This window comes from Haliotis asinina, chromosome 9, assembly GCF_037392515.1.
Source record: "Haliotis asinina isolate JCU_RB_2024 chromosome 9, JCU_Hal_asi_v2, whole genome shotgun sequence".
NCBI classification, from domain to species: Eukaryota; Metazoa; Mollusca; class Gastropoda; order Lepetellida; family Haliotidae; genus Haliotis; species Haliotis asinina.
In genome coordinates, this window is record NC_090288.1 from 25,451,903 (window position 1) to 25,473,761 (window position 21,859).

Consider the following 21,859-nt stretch of genomic DNA (forward strand, 5'->3'; position numbering starts at 1 on the left):
ACTGCCTTCAGTGATGGAGCTGCTGCTGCTGTAGTTGTTGCTGTTTGTGTCAGCTTGTATGGAAGTTCAGATTCAGCTGAACTGTATTTCACACCATCGAACACCAGCACTGCAAGGAGGTGGTTGGCAAGCCTTGCAGAGAAAAGAAGGCTTCTATGCACATGCTCCATATTCCTTGATTTCCTTGTGCCATGCTAGCATCACAACTGGCTTCATTTACACAATACATTATCACATCCCGTGTGATGCAAGCTGCACAGACTGCTGGTTCAGATGTTGCCTTGATGTGCAGGCTAGATTGTCATGAATCAGATACAGTTTGCTTTGATAGTGTGATGTATGTGTATGATGTCTAGATGTGTTGAATGTGAAATTTGTCCTGTTACATCCTCACCCCATCACTGCTGGTATATTACTGTTTAAATATGTGCCTGCAGTCCATTTTAATGATCCTATTACGTGAGAAAGGTCACCTATCATAATCCCCACACCCCAGTCTCCACACCCAAATCTTGCCTTGCTTGGATGCAGCATGTTCATGTGCATAGGTACATGCATGCGTGTGTACATGTGTGCGTGTGTGCGTGCATATATCTGACCAATGTCCTTGTTGTAAGTGAGATCTGCCACCTAACCTAACTATGTGACATCCTCCACATCCAACACCTGCCCAAGGTGTTTGTGGATATCTGACTGTTGTCCATGTTTATCCTGTGATGTGAGTGACATCCTTCAGCTAATCCCACCTTCATCTCCACCCCACTTTCACCATCATGTTGTATGAATGCATATCATACTATCATCCATGTTGATCCTGTGATGTAAGTGGGATAGGGTTCAATGGTCCTGAGCATCATGTCAACACTCGGCTAACAGGTGTACCTCTCGCAGCTTTTTCATCCCTCACAGCCAGCTGGCACCACCACAACTATTTTGTCTTGAAATGTCTCATCAGACTCTTTCAGATCAGTAACCTCATTTTATGTTTTCTAATATACAAAAGATTGAGAATCAGTGTGAATCCATATTTGATTTGTGTTGGTTGACTTGTTTGTAATGTTCTGTGTAACTAATAATGACGCACATATATGTTCTTTATGATTCAGCCTATAATTACTGACTGAACTAAGTACTTCTTCTGCCACTGAAACACTTGTTGACTTTGTAACACATGTGTAATAGGAATAAATCAATTGTTAAAATGTGAAACAAACTTGTAAGTAAGACTGTTACTTTGCTCATTAGCTGGAGTTGACATGATCCGACTTGGAGACAATGTGATTGAGTACAGCCAGGACTTCCGTTTCTACATCACCACAAAGCTCCGTAACCCACACTACCTGCCCGAGATTTCCACCAAGGTGTCTCTGCTCAACTTCATGATTACCCCAGAGGGTCTAGAGGACCAGCTGCTGGGAATAGTGGTGGCCAAGGAGAGGTGAGTGACTGGTCAGCTGGCCATGGGATGCTGCACCACAGCAAGTCACCTACATACATGGTCTTATTCATGTCATGTTCATGGGGCTTATTATCTGTAACTGAAAGCAGATGGAAGATACATACATCCTGAAAACAGTTCATGTCATTATCTTTTATCTATGAAATATTTGCTCATGTGGATTGTCAGTGATGTCTGTGCATTGGTCCATATTTAAAAAAAAGAAAATTCCTTGAAGTTCTATGGCATACGAGGGGTGATCAGAAAGTATGTAGCTTAACTGCATTCTCAATATGCCATGTTTGAAAAACTTCCTTTCCAATTTGAAGGAATCATTACCAAAGCCATATCCAAACTTTCACATTTGTGGGTAATGTGGTTACTGAGATATTAGTCATCACAACACACTGGGATATAATATTTCTTGCAAAATGGCAGAAAATGGAATTGATCTCTCATTTGGTACCTACTGGATAATGGTATGTCCGCAGATTACATTATATAAAATATTTGAGTATAGTATTGAATGACTTGACTCAGATTTGCTTGATTTATATTCAGTCATGGGCTGCTTTTATAGGACAACCCCATTCAGTCCAGATATTCAAGCTAGCACTGTTTACAATATATTGTGAGCTGACACTTATGTGACCATTCAGTATTTAGTTTGAAGCCTTGTCATCGTGTATGGATAACTGAAAACATGAGAATAAGTAATGTCCTTATGATTGTGTCATATGAAAGGGGAAGGGTAGTGTCTTCAAAACAAGCTTTTATAGTAAATATGAAGTGGGTAGTCACTTTGACAAGCGATTGTAGTTTCAAATTACCTTTTCATGCACTTTATTATCGCAGCTTCTATCTTTTAGACTTCTGTCTATCTAAGACACACAAAGTGTTCCTTGCATATTTTGTTTCCTGAAGTTTATGATGCATTTATTGCAGATTTAGCATTTTTGAGGAGTTAGCAAGATAAAATGTCAAACAGAATGGTGATCATGAGGCTGGAATATAGGAAAACTAATTTGCTTCAGGTTGACAGATATCATAGAAAAATAAAGCATGAAAATAACTGCATTGGTATCATCTACATTCTTTTTGATTGACCGTCGTAACATCGCCTTCTTACACATGAGAGGAAATGGTGAGTGAACATGGTGTCATTATGACAGCACAGACATTAAGAGTGATGTTTAGAAATGAGGATTGATATCTGATGCATATGTGTATGGAGAACAGTGATAGGTCAGTTCAGGTGTCTGACATGGCTGTTGCCACATGTACATAATGGTCTCCTAGTGTGTGACAAGTTGGTATGTTCCTTGTTGCAGGCCAGAGCTTGAAGAGGAGAGACAGGCTCTGATTGTGACAAGTGCAGCCAACAGGAAGCAGCTGAAGGAGATAGAGGACAAGATCCTGCACACTCTGTCAGCCTCCGAGGGCAACATTCTGGAGGATGAAAGTGCTATACAGATTCTCGACTCCTCCAAAATACTGTCAGATGAAATATCAAAGAAACAGAAGGTCATTGCACTTTCTTAGCTTGACATATTTCTGAATTTTAATATTACCACCCTGGGACGGTGGGGTTGCCCATTGGTTAAAGCATTTGCTCATTACAATGAAGACTTGGGTTAGATTTCCCACGTGGGCACAATCTCTGAAGTTCATTTCTGGTGTCTCCCATGGTGATATTGCTGGAATATTGATAAAAAGTGTCATAAAACCTCACTCACACAATCACTCACTCACACAATCACTCACTCACTCACTCACACAATCACTCACTCACTCACTCACTCACTCCCCAATGCAGCTGTACATAAAGTCACTTTGTTCAAGCTAGAGATAAATACTATAGTTTGTATTTGTAGACATCTGTTTCTTCTGTATTGACATACATCTGTATTTGCTACATATATCCAGATGTATTAAACGGAAATTTCCTGTATCAGATTGCTGAAGAAACGGAGAAGAAGATTGAGAATTCTCGAATGGGTTACCGACCAATAGCTAAACACTCATCCATCTTGTTCTTCTCCATCGCTGATCTGCCAAACATTGACCCCATGTACCAATACTCCCTCATCTGGTTTGTCAACCTCTTCATCATGTCCATACATGACAGGTGAGACATTTCAATCCATTCACCTCTTATAGATCAGGAGAAGGGATCAGTTTTCTTTTCAGTTAGGCCCAATTGTGAAAAACAATTACAGCCAAACACTCTTGTGTCAGATGCAGGGACCTCTGTAAATACTGGGACTTATCTTACTTACATTCAACACAAATGGAAAATGATGATATTGTCAGGAATATGCCGCAAGAAAAATGTAAGTTTGATAAAATGGTTAATGCATTCGTCACCTTGCCAAAGATCCTGGTTCGATTCCTGACATGGGCACAATGTGTGAATTCCATTTCTATTGTTCCCACCATGATGTTGATGGAATATTGCTAAAAGTGGCATAAAACTTAACTCACGCATTATCATGATGTCAGTAATGATGAAAAGCTACCAGTTATTTAGTTTGAACGTATTTACTTCATGTTTATTACATTTTGTTACATTATATGTTGACTCTGAAGTCTATAATGTCATCTTTATATGTAATTATTTGCATGTTTTAATGAGTTTTGTTTTTACAGTAATAAATCTAAGATCTTGGAGAAGCGACTTCGCTACCTGAGAGACCATTTTTCCTATCAGTTGTATGACAATGTCTCTCGGTCCATATTTGCCAAGCACAAGTTGGTGTTTGCGTTTCTCCTGTGTGCCAAACAGTTGCTGTAAGTACAAAATGCCATCACAGCGTTCACAGCAGCTAGGCATGAACATCTTTCACAGCTGTGGCTGCACCATCTCTCACTCTCCATCAGGTGGCTAGCACAGAATGCAACAAGCAATCACTTTTGTGGACAGCAGCTTTTACGTGACTACACTTGAAACAGGCATATTCCAAGACCTCAATAACGGGGTTAATCCTAAACCTCGTCTGGTCACATTTTTGTGTTATCCTTTCTTGCTATCAAACAAACAATCGTCTATGACATATGTGTGCTTTTTCTGATGCAAGCATATATGAATGTTTGTGCATCTGGATGAAAAATTCACACAAATGTTTACTTACTTTTTACATATTTCCAAAACAGTTCAAAGTTAGCCTTAACCATGTGTGGTTACAGAAAATTTGCCACTTGTCCTTGAAGTTATTGTGGTTTTGCTGTGTTCACTGCCAATTGCATTTGAATTATCAGCCTGCTGGTGTCTGGAAAAGAAGAATGGCAACCTCTGATGGACGTGAGATGTTGGTGCAGTGCCCACTGTCATCTCTCTACCATCTGTCATCTCCACATGTGCTCATCTCATCTGTTTCAGCAACAAATCCAAGATCCTGGAAAAAAGATTACGCTACCTGTCGGACCACTTCACCTATAACCTCTATTGCAATGTCTGTAGATCTCTATTTGAAAAAGACAAGCTGCTCTTCTCTTTCCTTCTCTGCTCGAATATATTGCTGTAAGTATGCAGCAACATGTCTCAACTAGTGCCATTGACAACAGGGACAGTCAAACAGATCTCCTGGAAAGGAAAGGGAAAAACTGATAATTTGTATCAGCAGAGATGCAATCTAAATAGCTCAGACATGTTCTATATTGTCAAGCACTACCATTAGGCTACAAGCCCAAGCCAGATTGTCAAATGTAAATGGTGTCCTCAGCACTAGATGAAGCAAAAACCTTTCATTAAGTCTGAAAGAGTTTCAAGTTTTCCATTGCTTAGAAATATTTTGGGGTTTTTTAATTCTGTTATTAGCATATTTTTATATGAAGGTTTAAACAGTGATATCATGAGAGCCTGTAATAATGACCGAACAGATACTCTGTTTTGGAATACACCTGGTGGGAGCCACAACCCAGATCAGACTTGGCTATTCCCTATTGCCAAATATACATTGTTTCAACAGTTTCTAATTCCACCTTGTTTCTTACTAAGTACTTCCTAACCTTGCTGTTGCTTTGCTTAGCTTTCATACTACTAATAACATTACTGACTGTGCATTCATCTGAGCATGTAGATAGATGTTTCTGTAACATTAACAACCTTTGGATTTTTCATTTTGATATAATATATTGTTGTTACACAGTTTGTTTCAGCACCTAAAGCAGGTTCTGGTTGATGGCTGTTTACAATAACCTTAAATATGCATGTTTTTAGCACCCGAGATGTGGCACTGTGTGATGCTTATGTGTTGCCTTTCATGAATATATTTGATGGTTTGTTTCACTTTGTTAATATTTTGCTGTAATTGTATGAAGTATATTTCACAGATAAGACTGCTTAACCATTTGCTTTCTTATTGAGAATGGCATTCAGACGAATCCTTAAATCTAGTGTGATATAAAGAGTGGATGTCAATAAGGCATATGGGGGCATCATCTCAAATGTTCTAACTGCTTGTATTAAAATTGCACAGTCTCTATACGATAACAATTAATGTAGAATTTTGCAGTCCCGGACTTAATTACAATAGAGTCTAATGTCTAATGTTATGATTTGGTATATTGGGGGTGGGGAGGGGTGGGTGGGTACATTTGTTTTTACACTGGATGAGGGGAACCAAAAAGGGCCAAGAGAATATATGCTCCAGAAAATGAATTTGCAAACATTTCCATTTGTCCTGAAACTGGGAGAAATTGCCCCAATACGTCAGGCTCACCTTCATTGCATCATTCCTTGAGCTGGTGGATTCTAGGGCTAACTGATGTGCACCAACACTGTGTGTTTTGTTTCGTTTTGTTTTGATGTTCCATTAATACTTGCCATCATGTTGAGTTTAGGACTGAGTATTGATAGTCAGCTATGTTGTGTGGATTGTGTTGTAGGAGTCTCCTGTGCATGTGATATTCATGGTTTCCATGATGGGGACCATGGTTTGAGTCAGTAGAATGAGCAAAAGTTTACATTTTACATTTACTGTTTAGTTTGTATTTGTGTACCTCAATTTCGCATGGCCAACTAGTTTTTATTTCTATGTTGACATAAGATGTAGACTAAGATGAACTAGGTATTTTGGCAAAGACAATTAAGTATGTGAGCTAGTTGTGATAGCTAGGTAGTAAGACTAATGACCTACAGGTATGTGGGCTAGTTATGATGAGTAAGTATGCATGCTAGATATGTATACAAGGTATTTGGACTAATTTTGGTGTGGTGGCTGAGTATGTGGGCTAATGCTGAAGACTAGATATCTGGAAGCACTTAGTGTGAGGTAACTCATGGACCACTTATAATGACTGGGTCAGGGATTGGGAAAGGCAGAGGCCATGGGCCATTTTGCACATTAGAATGAAAAATGGCCCATTAAAATTTGGAAGTTAACTATTGATACAAGGGCAGTGGTCCATTCAAAAATTAAGAAATGGCTAATAATTCTGAAACTGACCTATTGTCAAAGTTCTCTTTTCCAATCCCTGCTGGGTTAGTGAACTATTTATGAGAGATAGGCATGTCCACTAATCATGAATAGGAGACATGTTTGCTAGTTATGATGGCTGTGTATTAAGGATATAAGTGGGCTACTCATGACAAGGAGATATGTGGGCTACTCATGATAGGGCGTATGTGGGCTACTCGTGATAAGGAGATATGTGTGCTACTCATGATAAGGAGGTATGTGGGCTACTCATGATAGCGAGATATGTGGGCTACTCATGATAGGGAAGATGTGTGTGCTACTTATGATTGGGAGAAGTGTGTGCTATTCGTGATAGGGAGAAATGTATGATACCTATGATACGGAGATATGTGCGCTACTTATGACAGGAATATATGTGGGGTACTTATTATAAGGAGATATATGGGCTACTCATGATAGGGAGGTATGTGTGTTACTTATGATAGGGAGATATGTGGGCTACGGATGAGGAGGAGATATGTGGGAAACACAGGGTACCAGGGTATGTAGGCTTATTGTGCTGACTACAGGTATGTTAGTCAAGTGTATAGCTAGATAAGATGGCTAGATGCCAAGGTAGGAAGTATACTGACAGTCTATTGTGCGTGCTGCAGGGCCCGTAGTGACCTGGACCAGGAAGAGTTCATGTTCTTCCTGACTGGTGGTGTGGGGCTGGACAACAAGCTGGCCAACCCAGCACCGTCATGGCTCTCTGACAAGAGTTGGGATGAGATCTGTCGCCTTTCAGACTTACAACATTTCAAAAAGTTCAAGTAAGGACATATTCATACCAACAAATACGTAGCTCTATAACCTCTATTTGTGTAATTTATGTTTAGGAATATCAGAACTTAATAGTTAATCAGATTGATAATTAGAGATTATACTTCTGGATTTCTCGGTCATGGTTACCTGTTCTTGTGAACCTATTATTCTACTTGTTCTGCCAGGGAACACTTCATGAAGAACATTGACAAATGGCGTGAGTTCTATAACAACAAGGAACCTAACAAGGCCGAGCTACCAGATCCATATCACTCACAGCTGAATGACTTTCAGAAGATGATCGTGCTTCGCTGTATCCGGCCAGACAAGGTACTGACACAAATACCAGGTTGTAGATGACAGCTCAGTGTCTCAGCTAGTTGTTGTGTAGTTTCTGTAGAGGTGTCTGTCTTGAGCAGCAATACCCAATCATCCATAGGTCCATTCCTGAAAGTCATCTTAGTACAAAGACTGCCCTAAGTTAATGTTTGAGTGTTATGATTGTTGAGCACTATGATCACTGGGTGTAACTGTCCATATTAATGTCCTCATGGACCTTTTGACCATCCTGTACACATCAGATTTACTTCTTGCTGAATCCCGGATGGGACTCAACCGAAAAAAAGTACTAGAATTTGTACTTTACTAAGAAAGTGAAATCCCAAATATGACATATGTTGCATTTGACCACTTTCTAAATGGCATCGTGTAATCATTGCTGAAAGAAGTTGGAATGTTGCATTATATGGACTCTTGGACCCTCTACCAGCCAAACTTTATTTCAAGTGAACTTATGTCCCTTGAAGTACTCTTTATGAATACTCTACACACAACTTGTGATTGAAACCACTTCATCTGACAACATCACATGCAACAGTGTACGGAACAATTGTTTACATTCCATATATGGGAAGGGTTCTCTGTTTGGAAGTTGTTCACTTCAAAGTTTCAGTTATTGATTTCCAGCAAGTTTTAAGGAGTAATAAGTCTCTTATTGTATCAGTAGGAAGCTAAAGTGAGTGCATGTGCCCCAATAAATAAGATATAGGCGAAAGTATTCTTGAAATATGTGAAACTGTGCCTCAAATCTGATGGTGTGTAAATGATAAACACTTAGCGCTTTGATTATTTACTGTTATAAACATGCTAAATGTGTTGACTTTTATGTCCTTTTCATGCCTTGGTTTGTATTTGTTGGTTGATGTGAAAGGAGTAGATATTAAATCCTGCTGTCTACACAGATTGCTCCTGCCATCACTGATTTTGTGATGGACAAGCTTGGGAAGAAGTTTGTGGAGCCACCGCCATTTGACCTTGCCAAGAGTTATGTTGACTCCAATCAGACGACACCTCTCATCTTTGTCCTGTCACCTGGCGCTGACCCCACCATGAGTCTGCTCAAGTTTGCTGACGACAAGGGATATGGTGGCAACAAGTTTAACTCTATCTCTCTTGGGCAGGGACAGGTGAGACAAATGGATGGTTGGATGGATAATATTGTATTTATTATCTGAAGTTATTATGAACTGATTTGCAGTGTCATTATTTCATTTGATATCATCTCATAAATTGAATACAGGACTCAAGCTTTAAAATCACTTTACTGAACAATGATTCTGACATATCCACTCTTTCCCCAGGGTCCTATTGCATCTAAGATGATTGAGAAGGCCCGGGCAGATGGTACTTGGGTGCTTCTGCAGAACTGTCATCTGGCTGTCTCTTGGATGACTGCCCTTGAGAAGATATGTGAAGACTTCAACACTGAGAACACTCATCCTGAGTTCAGACTGTGGCTCACCAGCTACCCCTCAGACAAGGTACTTTGACCAATAGCCAGTTTATTCAGTAAAGGCCACAGGCCCATCATAGAGTCATTTGCATATGGTGTTGGATTTAGTGCACATGCTGTTTAAAAGAAGCATTTCTAGTGTGGTGAAGTACATGGTACAGAAACATACTAACAGCTTTAGTAACATAGTCATTACTTGTTTTCATAACATTAATAAAATTGGCATTTGGATCAAAATCAGTCAAATATTTCCGAATATATCTCAATCTTAAATCCGAAAAACGTTCAGGAATACATGAAATTCAAAATCAACATTTTTGTCATTCAATTTACAAAGTAAACATAATCTCTCATTATAATTAACTTTATTGTATCTTCCAGTCTCAACTGCTAAATTAGAATTACCACATCTAAATCTGGACAATGCAGGTCTTAGATGTTAAGGAATATCAGAATTTAAATATCTTTCCACATCTGACCAATAGACCAGTCATAAACTGGTTCTTGTACTACCATTAGTTCAGAATGTGGTACACCGTCTGCCCATCAGACCATCACAACTAGCAGAAGAAAAAAACTTTAGAAACAATATACTCTTACTCACACTTACTGAACATTCATATATTCACAACTATCAATACCAGTCTGTAACATGTCACTAAACTATGTAAAGCAATGACCCAGGACAGGACAGTTCACATATGGATGACTGTGTTTCAGTTCCCAGTGACCGTACTGCAGAATGGTGTGAAGATGACCAATGAGCCTCCCACTGGCCTGCGTCAGAATCTGCTACAGTCCTACCTCAACGACCCAATCAGTGACGAGGAGTTCTTCCGGGGATGTCCTGGAAAGGAACTGGTCAGTTCGCCAAATAACAGCTCATGTCTAAAACTATTTTTTTCATTGCTGTCCTTCATATGTATCACTTCTAGCCCAACCTGGGGTACTCACAGTATACATGTTTGTTTGTTTCAGCAATTTGAGAAGCTGTTGTTTGGTCTGTGCTTCTTCCATGGCCTGGTGCAGGAGAGGAGGAAGATGGGCCCCATCGGCTGGAACATCCCATATGGTTTCAATGAGTCTGATCTCCGGATCTCCATCAGGCAACTACAGGTCAGCTGGTTACAGAAGATAATAATTTTGAAACTTGTCCGAATGTATGCACTTTTATCGCTTGATTTTGACACTGAGTGGAATGATGTTAACTTTTTTCTCCCTCGGCCTCCCTTGTCTACTCGCCCAAGCACTCCATGCTGCTCTCATAAGACAGCTTCCCAACTCTCATGCAAAACATGCAGCATGTATCACTAACTGCCCACGTAACTATCTCCGAATCATCATTCTGTTTCTTGTCACACACTAGTGCGGATTTGTGTATTTACTCTCAACTAAATGGGAAAGGTTGATCAGAAAAAGTTTTTTTTCCAGCTAGGATCCTCATTTGCTGTGTGTGGATTGTGTTGGTCAATGCATGTGGGATTCTTGCTGCGGAAAATGTAGACATCACACCTTTGAGGAGTTTGCACCGGCACTTTACGCTCTGTTGGTTTACTGATCAGGCTTGTTACATTGCAGCGCTTGAAGGGCCTACTCCCTCTTAAGGGAAGTTTAAACGTCCAGTTTTATCTGCCGATGTGCTCTGTCAACTCATTCAAATGACGAAGAATTTACATGGGCATCGTCCGATTCGTATCTTTCAGAGGATGTGTGGAATTTGCTGTTCTTTCATCATACTAATAGTCTGAGTCTGTCGTCTTCAACTACTTCCCGCATAGTGGTGGCAGCAATGCTCCATTGCCTGGGGATTGTTTTGCTCAACAAGATCTTTGTTCTTCGTTCTCATTCAACGAATGTAATGGCAGACTCAGTGCATGCACTGCACTTGCTCTTGTTCTCGTCATTGAGTCAGCTGTGAAGGAATCTCTCTACCTCACCTGATCATCGTTTATCTGCTACTTGGCCGACTGCTTCCCCTTCAAAGAAGAATGGTGTTGTCTCCGGTATTCAGCCACCACTTACGTCTGTTTCACCGAAACCTACCAGCTCAGTGAATCTCATTTAGCCAGAGCATGATTCACCTGTCCGGGTCTCTTCACATCATGAGTCGCCATACCGACACCACTTGCTGAATCAACACCATTCACCAAATCGATACCATTCGTCAAACCTTCTGTTCTTTCAAACGGAGCCTCCCACTGAATCCACACCTTTCGCTGAAATGACACCTTTTACCAGTATGGCATGGATCGAACCGATTTGTCACCAAAACAACTTTCGCCAAACAACTTTCTCCCTAGCGGTACTCATCGGAACACCTTTCTCTGGATCATCTGAGTACTTCACTATCTCTGTTGGATCCTACAGTCATATGTCTCCTCAGCACAGAGGCACTTCACTTCACTGAGTCATTTGGACCAGTCTCTTAGTATTCTGTTTATTTACACACTAATACATACATCAATATGATTGTACTGATAGGGAGATCTACTCATCATGGCTCCCTATATAGTTCTCAGCAGGCTACGACTTTTGACGGGCTTCTGCCTCCTTGCGTCTCTCTACTCGGATTGTATCAGTTTCCAGGACTTCTGCTCAGAATATTACTCCCAGATCTGGCTGCAATGCTAAGTGCCTCCACTAGTGATTGGAATCAGCAACAATCTGTTCCCTTGACATGGACCGAATGTATTTTCAACAAACTAGTATGAGTGCATTTATTAACTGCCATTCACCAAACTGAAAATTTGTCAGACCTTTTTTTCTAGAATCGGAGTTTGTTAACCCAACATTTATTGAATCAGCAGTCATTGAATCAGAGCTCTTTGATCTAGCCATCCCATGTTTTGTGAAATTCATCCAAGTATCATCTTCAAATTGATTCAACAGGCCTGTTTGCCATGACATCGTCAAACAAATTCTTCTGCTCCTAACCACATTGTCGAATTGATTCACCACATCCCCATACTAGTCAAGCAGATCAATCAATGTTACAGTTATCCAGTATAAGATCATGCTCGCTCGCTCGCTCGCTCGCTCACTCACTCACTCACTCACTCACCCAATCAATCAATCAATCACTCACTCACTCACTCACTCACTCACTCACTCACTCAATCACTCAATCACTCACTCAATCACTCACTCACCTACAGCTATCATGATCACGATGCCCGATGATCTATTTCCTACATTCAGCTTGAAGGTGTGGAAGTGGAACACTGGGTTTTTTACATGTTCATCAAGGATAATGACCTTACTTCTAGTCATGGTCAGTTATACTTCCTATTAATTCAATTCTACCAGAATGTTTATACTTGTTTTTTGGGGTTTTTTTGTTTTTTGTGATACGTGGCATTCCTCACCTCGGAGTGGCATGCTGTTAGAATGGCCATTTGACATGGCTTTCCAGATTACCTTACAGCATGTGAGGCACTAGAAGATTTTAGTCACATGACTTATCCCACCTGGTACCCCTTTCTGCTGACAGAACAGATGCTGTAGTTTTGTCAGTAGCGCAGACATCTAGAGTACACCGGCACTTTACGCACTGACGATCCCTGATTTCTCAGACTTCTACTTAAGTCATTCCAGATTTATCTACCTTCCAAACTTCCCATTGATGAATGATTTGGTTTAGGAATCTACTTTTTGGCATAGATGTCAGCTCCACAACCACTCATCTGTACGTCACTACACAGGTTGCTACCCAGGAATAATTCTGACACTTCACTGGGTCCTGTTACTACATTCTACTCTTAACAGCATTATGGTGTACTCATGGCCTGGTTTCTCAAGGGAAGGGTGATGAAATTTCTGGACTGATGGTCAAGTTTCTGTGCATGGTACCATTAGTGATGTCTGTCAAGTAGCTATCATGCCTGTGCTGGGATGTTATGGGGTTTATGCCTTGCCCGGTTAACCGAAGACAACAGAAGATGGCGTTGTCCGGATTTTGTCACTGTTGCATTGTGGGTACAATTTACAAATGGCGAACTACCCTTGTTTACCAGAGTCGCTATGAAGTACAATGACAGAATTGTCCTGGTCCTACAAGCGGATAGCAGTCCCTGCCTTTTTTTATTGCCAGGGACGATGAAAAGTGCCATTCCAAGTAAGAGTTATTATGTTGGATTTCGTTAGTCAAGGGAGACCGAAAGTTATTCAGCTGTCAACTTAGCCCAAACACTCAGTTCTGAGGTCACTACAGGTATGTTTCCATGGTCCACATTCACCTATTTTACTGCCTTCAACTCCCGGACGAACCTTCGCTGGCATTGCTGGTCCATTTTTACCTTCGTCATTCCAGCAACTTTACGAATGTTTCATTATCAAACGGTACTATCTTTATCAAACGGTCTGGAAGACCATATACTTCATTTGGCGAACCAATGTTGCTGAGATCAACATTATTAAGACCTTTATCAATGCATGCACCGTGTGACCATTCCAGTAGATTGACTGAGAATCTCTGTGTGCCGAATCTACTACTTTCAACACTTGCCATGACAGCACTGACAATTTCAACATTCCTGTCTAAGAACAGATATCTCTACATCAGTGGTAAGCTACACTGATGATTGCATCCAGACACAACGGGATTTAATTGTACTTCCTTGACAACTGCAGTTCACCAGCATGTTGCGCCATCAGTTTTGGTGGCTATTGTACATTGTGGAATCGACACAAACATCGATCGAGAGACCCTACTTTAATGATACATTGTTTGACAGTAGTCAAGTGATGATATTCACCCTCCAAGACAGGTGGATGAAGACCTAGCAATGTGATGCACCAGTGCTGTCTGTTTCTCACTGAGCTAGTAGGTTTTTTTCTGACATCAGATCAAGCCCTAATGAACAGAGGACAGCTTCAGCCATTACAGCAATTTTCATGCCTGTACCTTCAGGCTTCTCATAGCTAGGGCTATTCTCATCAAGAAACCACAGCTATCACTTGAGTTCATCATACTTTGACCCATTCTTTCTACTACAATAGTAGAAGAAATTTAATGGCTGTTGCAGGTTTGGGGAACTCCATCTCCCACTCTGCCTTCACTCAGGTCATTATTGCATTCCTGCAGCATCTCTGTGCTACCAGGAAACTCAAGGGTACTATGTTAGTTACCTGTTTGGTTGCTATCAACTCAGGTTTGGCTACTAACACGGGTATGGAGATATCCACTCTTTCAGTGTTGCAGACTATTGCTGCTAGTATATTTGAGCCTCGCGCACTTGATGTCAATTCCATGCAGTTCAAGTGGAAGAAACATGGCAAGGTTTTTCCTGGGTCTCCACTGGGGCTTCATTGTGAACTACCAACTGCCAGGACAACCGAACTGGATGTTTCCCATTTCCCCTTTGTCCATGTTTGGGCCTGATGATACTGAACATCTGACACTCTGTCCTGTACCTCTCATTTCTACATTGCTGCCTCTAGGGATTGTCGATGGTAATGGAAGCACCTCTTCATACCCTTTATAGCTGCTTCAAGGGCTATGGTTTCTCCATTTTGCAGGGTTGCCGCCTCCCATCCTCATAAGATTCATGCATTAACCTCGATGATTGCTTCCTTAGTGGCTGTGCCTTGACTGCTCTCACGGAATGGTGTTTCTGGTATTCATATTACCTGTCACAGATGTCCTAGGACTACTCTAGTTTGGACCTCTTATATTTACACAGCAGCTAACATCAGCCCTGCAATGCAGTTGAGGGACAGTTCCGCATACACGTTACTGTTTTCCGTTATATGGAACAAAGTTGAACAAGATCTCAATCATTTCTCTCTATCGTTGTTCTCAATTATTGCTACTCCACAGAGCACTTACATCAGTGAAGTGTGATTCTCCTGAATTCCAGTGGATTTCATTGCATTCTGACTTCAAAGCTGCCGGACACATCCTTTGATCAAGCTTATGTAAATGAGTGAGGGTCAATTTCACAGTTTTCCAGAAGTGAATATTCAAATTTTCCTGAGCTATGCTTCTCCTTCACCTACCCCTGGTCGGTCTCTGGGGGCCTTCTTGAAGCAGACTATTGTCAATGACTGTAATTTACATGGTACCTTGAAAATCGTGGCCAAGTGACATACACTTTTTCTATCTCACACATGATGATTCCTGCCCTTCCTCCCCATTCCACATATCTCCAAGATGGATATTCTCAGTGGCTCCAAGAAATACAATTAAGAAATACAGTTTGCTCTACCACCATGCAAGCGTCCTCGTGCTTTAACTATAATAGTTCAGGGCGAAAGTGTGCTTTATTACACTGTCCATGGTGGTAGAGTGAAGTGTATTTCTTTTTGAAGATGCCATATTTAATACTTACTGATGATCAATGTAAGTCACACAACAAAATAGGAGAACGATGTTGTGGAAGACATAAATGTTCCATCCATGTTCCAGGCTAACTGACAGGCTGTTCTACTGATGTGTCAGACCCCCTATGTTAAGGCACACTCTTCCGATGAAACAAACAAGAACATGTTTCAATGTTGTTTATGTTCAGGTCAGACTGGACTTGAGTATATTGGTGAAAGTCCTTCGCTGAGCAACTGAGGATGTTGTTATGTAACTTTTTAATGACTGTTCATTCCTGTGACTAGTAGCTGACATGATTCCCAAAACACCAACACCGGCCTCGGACAACTTTGTAGCAGCTGTAGCGCGGACACAGTGGTTTGTGTACGTTTGTGATAAACACGCTGCTTTGGAGATTGTTCACATCATTGTTTTAAGAGTATTGTCTCCCTTGGGTTGCTGGGAATACCAGCGATCAGGGGTAGGCTTTGATAAAGGACGCTGAAAGCAAGAAGTATTTGATGGATTTCTTTTTTCAAGGTACAGACAGTGGCTTTGAATGGTGCAGTTCACATCCTTTGTCTCGTACATCAGTGGCTTAGACTTTTCGTGGCTGTCAATGCCATTGACTCATTGTAAACAGAAATATTTAGCCCCAGTATCATCTGTAGACAACACAAAAGAATCATGGCGTAGATCCCAAAGACCTTCAACTCCACAACGACCGAAATGAAGGGTTACTTCAAACCAGACTTTTCTGACCAGATCGATTCCAGATTGTACCACTTGAATACAGTTTATCTAAGTCTCCATGAGAAATGGCCTCGTGGTGGCGGGTTACATCCTTGCCGGCTCGCTTCATCTCTTTGACAACTCCAGTGAAAACATGGTTTGATGTCATAAAGTCTTTGTCGTGCATGTTCATTTGACAATGGAATGGAGGGGATGTGATGTGCCTATTTATAGCAGCACAGATGGAAGTCATAGTAGACTTTGAATACTCTTTTCCAGCTTTAGTCCGGACTTCCACATAAAATCTTCGTAAAATGGAGTTTAGTTCTTGAACTGAACGTATCTCAAACTCAATGGGGAGGTTGTTTGATAGGAGCCAATCTGAAACAGTGCATGTGTTTTTTTAGATAATAGTCTACGTGATATGGATTACTGAGGAAAAGACATGAGACTCGAAACAAAATCAAACAGTCAAAAGTGCCAACAGTGTTTGATTGTATAGATAGATTTATATTTTTATGAGTTTTTTTATGGAAATAAATAACATATATGCAAGCTTAATAGTCTTGATTCCTTTTTGATTACCTTCAAATATTTTCAATGCCCATTTTGTGCTTATTTCTGTTGATTTTTCGTTTCGTGTCTCAGCCAATTCAGCCAATCAATGTTTGTTGGCACTTGCGAAGCGGCATTGCCAATGCCAGTAATCACACTGTCAGGTGTACATGTCGATTCAGTCTCCGGAAAGTGAGTAGCATTTCATCATCGCTATCTTCAAAGTCTGTTTCAGTTTTTTTGCAACCAGTTCTATGATTTTCGATCACAAATTTGCTAGCCATATTTCTTTGGGGAAAATAGAATTTCACCACACGGCAGGTTTCTCCATTCAGAGAAACAACTTCTCCAAATGACAGTCGATGCGGAAATGCCATCTTTAATTTGAGTAAGGCTAGCATTCGGTTACTAAGGACGCCAACACATTGTGATGTAATGAAAAAAAGTGCACATTATCGTCTGATATAGTATTCCCGGCGCTTTTGATCTTTCACCGAAGCATCTTAGAATGATGATTCAGAGATAGTTACGTGGGCAGTTAGTGATACATGCTGCGTGCTTTGCATGAGAGTTGGGAAGCTGTCTTGTAAATAGGATAGCATGGAGTGTTTGGGAGGATGGACGAGAGATGCCTAGAGAGAAAAAAGTTTGAACCATTCCACTCAGTGTCGAATCAAGAGATAGACGTACATACCGTGAGATATTATAAGCATATAAATATAGAATTTATACTCAAATTTTCAAAATCAGATTGAATACCACTATCATCTGGGTTACTTTCTACTGAAAATGTTTGTTGACAAAATGTTAAGTTTAATATTCCCAGCTGTAAACATTTCAGGGTTTATCATGGCAAGCACTTTTGAGAGGGGAAACAACACAGTTGTGATTATCTCCCCTTCACCATATACTGGTTGTTTGGCCCCTCATACATTCAAAGCCTATCCTCTATCAGCTACCATTGATATTCAGTCATGACAGAAATAATTTCGGTTGGGTATGTAGTGTTATGTATTTGTTACCTGGCGCTTTCATTTTATAATTTTAAAATATGTAAATCATATGTTGTTTTCACCTGTCAAGATTTTTTCTTGAGCAACCTTTTTAGCATGCTTTTGTAGGAGGCTATTTGCAGGATAGAACAGCCAGGATAAGACATCCAGGATTGCCAATTGGTTAACAGTTGTATCCCAGTAGTGTAAATCGATGTTCATGTTGTACATCAATTGTTTGTCTGACCAGACACGATTATTTACAGACAGCCATCTGTGGCTTTAAACAACAAACATGTAAGTTCTTCTTAAACACAGAAGACAGTTGACAGAAATGAAAAATGTGTTCAGATATGATAAGATGTCCACTCATGTATAAGCTATAATAATGAAAGGAGATACATGTATGGGTTTGCAGATGTTCATCAACGAGTATGATGAAGTGCCCTATGACGCCGTGTCCTACATGACTGGCGAATGTAACTACGGAGGTCGGGTGACAGATGACTGGGACAGGCGGTGTCTACTCACCATCCTGGATGACTTCTACAATCCTCACATCATCATGGACCCCAAGTACAAGTTCTCCCCTTCAGGCTCCTACTACTCACCCCCCAAGGGATCCTATCAGGACTATGTGCAGTTTATCAAGGTGACAGAATCATTATGGAAAATTTAGGATGGAGTTTTAATTGTTCTTGATAATAATGATATTAAGATCATCAGGGAATCCTATGTCTAAGTGACAGAAGGCAATTTGGAGAAAATTATAATTACAGTACGAGGGATAAAGAGAAAAGTTACTTCTCCAAATTGTCGATTCCCTTAAAGCAAAAATAAGAGATTGGACTGAAAGAAAGAAAAAATTGGAAAAGAAAAACAAATTCATCAAACAAAATAAAATTTTTAGAAATAATGAAAAACACTTCTTCAGGCAACTGAAAACAAGTGATGGTGAGCGTAATAAATGGCCTCCCATGGATGCCAGTGAAAGGTTCTGGAAAGGTTGTGGTCTGTATCCGGCGACTGTAACCTGGAGGCACCATGGGTCTGTCATTATGACCATACTATGCATGAGAAAGTAACTAAGTGGTTTGTCTGTTGCATCTCACCAGATTGCCGTAAGAATGTTATCAAAAAGACCAAATCTAATACAGCTCCAGGGCCTGATGCCATTCGAAACTGGTACAGGAAACTGTTCCTCTGTGTCCAAACACCATTACTTCACTGTTTTAATTCTATTGTGGACACAGGTGATGTTTCACCATGGTTCAGCAAAGGAGACTGATTCCAAGAACTTCTGCCCTATCACATGTTTGAATACACAATACAAATTGTTCACAGGACGCTTGACAAACCTCATGTCACCTTACTGCTCTTCCAATGACATAATTTACAGAGAGCAGAAGGGGGCAAGAAAGGGATGTTGGGGGTGCAAGGATCAACTTCTTGTACAGAAAATGATTTTGGAAGAGGCTAAAACGTACCACCGCAACATCTCCATGTGCTTGATTGGTTACAAAAGGGCATATGCCTCTGTCCCTTGCGAATGAATTCTGAAGTCTCTTCAGCGTCCCTGAGTGACTGCTTGTTTTACTCAAGTGTCAAATGAGCTGCTGTTGACTCAACTTGAGATGTACTGCAAGGGCAGGTGCAGACTTTGGAATCTATTCTGATTAGAAGGGGAATATTTCAGTGAGACTCCTTCAGTCCTTTGCTTTTTTTGTCTGTCTTTAAATCCTTTGGGTCGTCTGCTCAGTAGGGAGGAGAGTTATCACCTTTGACCTCCTCAGCACAGATCCCCAACACCTCTTACTCATCTCCTTTACATGGATGACATCAAGCTCCAACCAAAGGAGATACCAGTTTGAAAGAACAGGTTCTCCTTGTCGAGTCCTTTTCTAATGATATTGGCATGATATTTGGACTCAACTAATGTTATACTCTTCATCTGAAACGTGGCAAGGTAACGATGGATCGGTCAAGTAACAAGGGGGAGGGGTTATTGAGCATCTTGTGGAAGATCAGGCCTACACGTATTTTGGAATGCAAGTTCGTGACAAACTCCAGAATGCCCAAGATAAGAATTCAAGATAAACTAAAGCTAAATGCTCAAAACAAAATCAAAGCCACCAATACTTTTGCTGTGTACCACTGAAATTGGGGTGATCGGTACCACTCAGAGGGACTAAGTGAAATGGTGCTTTTATTGTAGAATAATATCATGTGCTTTGTTTGCGCTATGATAGACTTCTGTGAATTTCAGCATTTTCTTGAAATCAGCTGTAAAGTAGGGGTACCCATTTTTCCCCCCCAAAATGTGATGAAAAACGAAAAACTGACTAGTCACGTAAGACTATTATGGGATGAGGAGAGACATGTCAGGTCATTTATCATTATCCGCGGTTAATATTAGTGAATGTTTTTAACTGTTATTTTATATTAACATCTTGTGTCTTATGTAAGAGTTTACAATTAAAGACAAAATACCATTGAATCAAACATTAAAATCAGTGTCTTGGAACTATCCATCCATCCATCCTTCCACCCATCTAACCCTTTGTCAATAAAACTGAAAAGCATTCAATTTTCACAATTTATAAGTTCAGAAATCAAATTTTGATTTGATATCTTTGCTTTTGAGGAATATCTAGAGGTTTTATGTTGTTCATGTTTCCAGTATCAGATCCTTTATAAGGAGATCAAGCTGAAAACGGATGTGTTTGCTTCTGTGTATCTGAAGATTTTATATTTTTCCCTATGTCCATGATATTGCATGTACAGTTGTTGCTTTTAGACAGGTCACTCATGCTGGCTTGCCATTTAGATGCCGAATGCTCCTTTTCGTTTTTATGACAGTTTGAATATATTTTTATCAGCATCACTAACAGCATTTTTTTTTCATTTTCTATAGTGAGCATAAGACTGCAGTACTTTCTACATAAACAACTTTATCTGTACTGTTGTTACTCAGAGACCCTTTCAAATACACTGACTGACAAACCAAACTTTGCACTAAATTGTGAGACTTTAATAACAGAATTTAAAACTATAGAAGTTGGAATTAAAGTGTCTTTCTCAAGGACAGCACATGCCTATAGTACATATGCATACGTGATGACAATATGAATAAATACATATATTAACATTAAAACACCGCTGATATACAACATTGCATCGTCAGCTGACATGGCAAGATTTTGTAATATATAGTGATTTATATTGTTATGAGAGAAGAGATTTTTATGATATGAACATAGTAGTATCTTTAAATATATAAACACTCTAGTGACTTAACACCGACTTTAACCACCCCTTGCCTTGATACCAACAAAACATCATGCGAAATGTGAAAACGTCAGAGTTTGATGGCATAACGTGTGGCTGATCAGTTCTTGTAGAGGCTATGTTGCACGGGAGAAAACATTCACAGACAACTACATGATGCCTGTCAGCAGCTGTAGGTTGCATATCTTCACTACCACCTTGTCAGTGGATGCCCTTTCTTGGAACAAACAAACTTAAAAGACATGATGGTATGGCCCACTGCCTGTGGCTTTGACTGTGAGATCCATCCATGGTACGACCCTGAACAGGTCCAGGGCATCATGGAAGATGATGCTTTTAAACTTCTTTGGAATAGGCCAATATGCAGCCTTAGAAAAATTCCAGCAAACAAACCTGATCTTGTCCTTTTTGATAAAGCCAATGAATTGATTTGTATCATTGAATTTTCTGTCCCTTTTGACAGCAATGTGACTGACAAGATTCAGGAAAAGCATGATAAATATGTGGACCTTGCCTTTAAAATGTCTTGCTTGCATC

At 40.2% G+C, this 21,859-nt stretch overlaps 1 protein-coding gene across 1 annotated transcript in view; it reads left to right on the forward strand.

Annotated features, from left to right (window-relative positions):
• LOC137295692 (dynein axonemal heavy chain 12-like) overlaps nucleotides 1–21,859 on the forward strand; it is a 100,111-nt gene that overhangs the window by 70,128 nt on the left and 8,124 nt on the right. The window contains exons 52-62 of the mRNA XM_067827176.1: nucleotides 1,246–1,438; nucleotides 2,770–2,962; nucleotides 3,394–3,566; nucleotides 4,088–4,228; nucleotides 7,512–7,670; nucleotides 7,848–7,992; nucleotides 8,904–9,128; nucleotides 9,303–9,482; nucleotides 10,175–10,315; nucleotides 10,433–10,570; nucleotides 18,453–18,686. Coding sequence (XP_067683277.1) covers nucleotides 1,246–1,438; nucleotides 2,770–2,962; nucleotides 3,394–3,566; nucleotides 4,088–4,228; nucleotides 7,512–7,670; nucleotides 7,848–7,992; nucleotides 8,904–9,128; nucleotides 9,303–9,482; nucleotides 10,175–10,315; nucleotides 10,433–10,570; nucleotides 18,453–18,686 — 1,922 coding nt within the window. The remainder of the gene's footprint in view (nucleotides 1–1,245; nucleotides 1,439–2,769; nucleotides 2,963–3,393; nucleotides 3,567–4,087; nucleotides 4,229–7,511; nucleotides 7,671–7,847; nucleotides 7,993–8,903; nucleotides 9,129–9,302; nucleotides 9,483–10,174; nucleotides 10,316–10,432; nucleotides 10,571–18,452; nucleotides 18,687–21,859) is intronic.